A 4,415-nucleotide genomic window follows, 5' to 3' on the forward strand; every position below is an offset into this window, starting at 1 on the left:
CATTTAGATCTCAACGGTTCCACTTGACTTCCTTGAAGATATTGCATAATACCAAATCTGCGCAAGGTTGACTTACCTAGGTGGTTTTGAAAAGCCTTATGAGCGCTCACCCTAGTATATGGTTGTATGATATGTTCGAGCTCAACTTGAGACCTAAACGAGCTGAGCTCGAACCTGGAATCAAGCCCACAAGCGTACCAGTGTCGAGCACAAATGGTTACATAAGGCTTGTTTATATATACACCTATGCAATTTTGTCGAACTGAGCTCTAGCTTACTTGATATTTATCAAACTTACTCTATTTTCATACAAGTGAACATTATTTTCTTCCAGTGCAGGCTCACTTGGTCGATCCAAGTTTAAGCCTATCAGAGTATCGTCGAGCTTACTGTGTTTATACATGAGTAAACGTTAATATTATTTAGTCACCAATCTTTATCAATCTGAGCTCAAAGACCAACTTAGGCCCGCTCTAGCTTCTACCGAGCACGAGGCAAGCTCAAGCCTAGCATGAAGTTGAGATATTAACTTAGGATCGCTCGAGCTTCTACCGAGCTCGAGCCAAGCCTAACAGGATATGCTCGAGCTCGATTAATTTACAACACCCCAATTTGTGTGCTCCTAATTTGAATTCCCAAGTTCTCTATCGTGCAATATAGGGGGGGGGGGGGGGGGGGGGGGCGAAGTTTATGTATAAGAACATAAGCCAAAAAGCCTTAAGTCACCGCTCGTGCAAAAAACACTAATCTGTGCGAGGAGATCGCGTCCTAGACAAACAATGACACACCGACGACTTTGGCTGCAAGGGACTTGAAGATGCCCCAGATAAACTACTTATGTATATTCCTTATGATGTCGATGACCATGCCCTTGAATTCCCTGTTCATGTTATTCATGTCATGGGCCTCAACCACAACCCCATGAGCAAAAGCACCGACAATGAAGGTGCAGGTGCTACCCGGTCACATGAGGATGTTGTCAAATAAGCAACCGGAGCATGAGAGCATCTCTAGCAGACCCCTTAAAAGCGGTCAAACCCGTAAAAAAAAGAGGTGTTTACAGTTTCGTTCGAAAAAAACGGCGCCTAGCAGATCCCGTAAAACTCATTTGGCCCTTAAACATTTTAAAGGCTTTGAAAATCCATTCGCTCGAGAACCTCATATGTACAGCTTCGAAGGCAGTATACATTTCAACCCATAAGCCGGTCAAACCTCGTCGGAGCAGACGCGCCTCTGCAGAACTGGCCGGAATCTACCCGAAACTCACCGGAATCCGTCGCCGCACGTCAGAAGAAGCCGCTGCACGCCAGAATTTGGTGCCGCCGGCTCGACCTCCACTGCCGAGGTGAGGCCGTCAACGGGTAGGGCGGAGCAGGACACCGGCAGCCCAAATCAAGGCGGAGCGGCGTCGGAGAAGGGCAGGAGGGGGGGGGGGCACCCGGGAGCGCACACGGCGGCGGCGGGCGGTGCCGGGCTCAATCGGGATGGGCAGGCGTGGCAGGGAGTGCACGGTCGGGGCGGGCGGCACAGGCTTCTCCACTGCACGTGTGGCTGGGAATGGGCAGCACCGGGGCGAGCCCGATGGGAGGAAAAAGAAAAAGAAATGGCTATAGTGGAATACAATTTTATTTACGGGGTCTGCTCTCCTCGGGGCAATTTCGCACCGTATAAATTGTTTACAATGCATCTTATACGAGTTTTCAAGAATGCATCTTATACGAGATGTATTAGAGATGCTCTAAGGCCACCCTTTGATAGCTAAGTCGTCGGTGAGCGCCTTGTTTCGCGCTACAATCTTTGCCACCGCGACAAATCTACGGCTGAAGCAGCCGAAACCGTAGCTCAAACAAACATGGCCTTTGGTTTGCTTCGCATTGGCAAACAACACATACATACAAATAATTACAAGAACAATTAAATAAGGATCAATGCAACGCCGAAAAGAATCACTCCACTGCTGTTGGTCCATCACTGTCACAGCCACCACGGCGATACAAAACTTAATAATTTATAGTGGCAACATATATATATAGATACACAAAAAGAAGAGGCATACGTGAGCAAAATGCACAGAGAAAAAAGAAGAAGACCAATTCACTCATCAACCGATCAACCAATTGATTCGATTACTCAATCAATTGATCAATCAACCAACCAATTGATGGATGGATGATGAGTAGAGATCATGAGTATTTGCAGGCCTTCTCCAGCGAGACGGGCTTGTTGAGCTTGGCGGGGTTCATCACCACCTTGCACTCCACCTCCTTGGTGAAGCGGGGCTTCACCAGCGCCCCCAGCACGTAGGCCTGCGACCGCACCGTCGTCCGCAGCACCATCGGCACCGGGATCACCTTGCCGGCGCCGCCCTTGCCCCCCGCCGGCTGCGCCATCAGCGTCGGCCCGCTGCCGTACAGCGGCACCTTGTTCCCCTTGACGTTCACGCTCGCCGTCCGCCGCCCGCTCCGCCCCTGGTAGAACTTCTTGAGCTGCACACACAGATGTGGTCAGTTTCGTTCTTGGATCTGGAGATCCAGATGGGAAGGAAGGAAGAAAGAGATGGAAGGCTTACGTCTCCGGCGGCGAGGTTGAGCTGGGAGTAGGAGAGCGTGAAGGGGTCGGCGGTGACGTGGATGCCGAAGAAGGTGCCGGTGTTCTTGTAGGTGAACTTGACGGTGGCGTTGGTGGTGGCCATGTCCGTCGGCACCAGCGACGCGTCCGTGCCCGCCTGGATGATGAAGTTCTCGAAAGTGATGCTCTGTTTTTCGTTTCATTTCCACCAAAATCAACCGTCAGCTCCAGATCCAAACGCATCAATCAAGAAAGCAAGCAAGAAGAAAGAGAAAGAAAGGTACCTTCATGGCGATCTGCGGCTTCTGGGAGCGGCTGGCGCCCCAGAGGACGAGGGCGAAGAAGGTGAAGAGCACCGCAAATCCACCCACAAAGATGAGGCAGTACTTGCAGCGCTTGGGCATGGGGCGGCGCTGGTCCTCCTCGTCCAGCAGCCCCTCCTCCTCAATGACCCCGATCTCCTGCCACCCCTTCCCCGGCGGCGCGCCCTTGCGCCCCGCCGACTTGTCCTTGTGGTGGGCACCGCCGCGGGAGAAGCGGCTGGAGGAGGAGTCGCGGCCGACGGAGGAGTGGGAGTGGCGGGGGGACGCCATGGGGCTGAGCGCGGGCGTGGAGTGCACCGACGTGGCCCCCTTGGTGGTGGTCTCGCCGTCGTGCGAGTCCCGCGACGGGCTCTGCACGTAGTACACCGAGCCGCGCATCACCCCACCGCCCCCGCCGGAGTTGGGGTTGTTGTTGGCCGCGCGCGGCGGGGAGCGCGCTGGGGAGGATGGAGCCAGGCTCGTCACCTCCGAGTCCGTCTTGGCGTGCATCCTGGCGTCCCTCCGGCGCTCTGCTGCTGCTTGGATCTGCTTGGTTGAGCAGAGTGGCGAGCAGGGGAGGAGGGAGGGAGGAGAGGAGATGGGGTGAGCTTTGATGTGGGAGGCGGAGCTGCACGGCAGCTCACTAAAGAAAAGGGGAGCGCGGTAGTTGGATTGGATGAAACCGTCGGTGCAGTGGACTTGAAAAGGGGAGGGAGAGTGGTGCGTTGAGGCTTCACTTTCGCTCGATTGATTAGTGCGTGATTAGAGAAAGCGAGAGGAGGAGGTTAGGGATTGATTGATAGTAAATTGGTTATGGTAGGTGCATGTGATGTGAGAGGGAAAGAGGGAGAGAGAGAGAGAGGCCATGTGGAAGTCTGGGGGAGGATTCGTCGGTTGCGGCGCGAGGGAGGGAGGAGGAAGAGGACGGGACAGGCGATGCGGGGCTGGCATTGGAGGTGGACGGACGACACTCACGCCCAATTGCGTGCGCACCAGCTCAGCTCACTCACGCGCAGGCCGCCTGTCTCCTTGCATGCAGATGCATCTCTCTCAACACTCACTCCACTGTTCACCGCCTCTGGCCCGGTCCTGAATCTGAGGTTGACATGGCAAGTACCTTGGGTCTTGTATCCTCGGTCCGTTCGCCTGCTTCTTTCACAAATGGTTCCTGTGAAAACCTTGCAGAATCACCAACTCCGAGCTACTCCGGAGCATTTTGCTACTGTGTTTCCTGCTCATCTGTTTTGGACATGACAGTTCGTCGAATAAGTGTCGCTGATTTAGTACAACTTTATACTGAACCGACGACATCTATTTTAAAACGGAGCAAGTTTTTTTAGAAAAAGGAGGATGACCCCGGCCTCTGCATCTGGGAGATGCATGCGGCCATTTTATTGATTATTCTCGAGGACCTTACAAAGTAGTACAACAATATGTCCGAATCCGCCATCTTGGCAACCTATGCCGCTACTCCTATCCATATGATGAAGGAGTGCAAGCTGGGCCATATACCCGGTCCTCTCACCTAAGCCTAACATCTAAAGC

General features: G+C 53.3%; 1 protein-coding gene across 1 annotated transcript; it reads right to left on the reverse strand.

Moving 5' to 3' along the window:
* Positions 1-1,919: 1,919 nt before the first annotated feature.
* On the reverse strand, positions 1,920-3,717 carry LOC123191178 (uncharacterized). The gene is made up of 3 exons (XM_044603963.1): positions 2,853-3,717; positions 2,570-2,755; positions 1,920-2,486 (listed from the first exon to the last, which is right to left on the reverse strand). The coding sequence occupies exons 1-3, from the start codon at positions 3,378-3,380 to the stop codon at positions 2,184-2,186; spliced, it is 1,017 nt and encodes a 338-aa protein (XP_044459898.1). The 5' UTR covers positions 3,381-3,717; the 3' UTR covers positions 1,920-2,183.
* Between the last annotated feature and the right edge of the window lie 698 nt (positions 3,718-4,415).

Source organism: Triticum aestivum, chromosome 2A (assembly GCF_018294505.1).
Source record: "Triticum aestivum cultivar Chinese Spring chromosome 2A, IWGSC CS RefSeq v2.1, whole genome shotgun sequence".
NCBI lineage: Eukaryota > Viridiplantae > Streptophyta > Magnoliopsida > Poales > Poaceae > Triticum > Triticum aestivum.

Coding starts and splice junctions, on each gene's coding strand:
- LOC123191178 (XM_044603963.1), bottom strand. CDS start 3,380: ATGCACGCCAAGACGGACTCGGAGGTGACGAGCCTGGCTCCATCCTCC. Junction 2,756..2,852: donor AGCCGCAGATCGCCATGAAG/GTACCTTTCTTT, acceptor AACGAAAAACAG/AGCATCACTTTCGAGAACTT. Junction 2,487..2,569: donor TCAACCTCGCCGCCGGAGAC/GTAAGCCTTCCA, acceptor CTGTGTGTGCAG/CTCAAGAAGTTCTACCAGGG.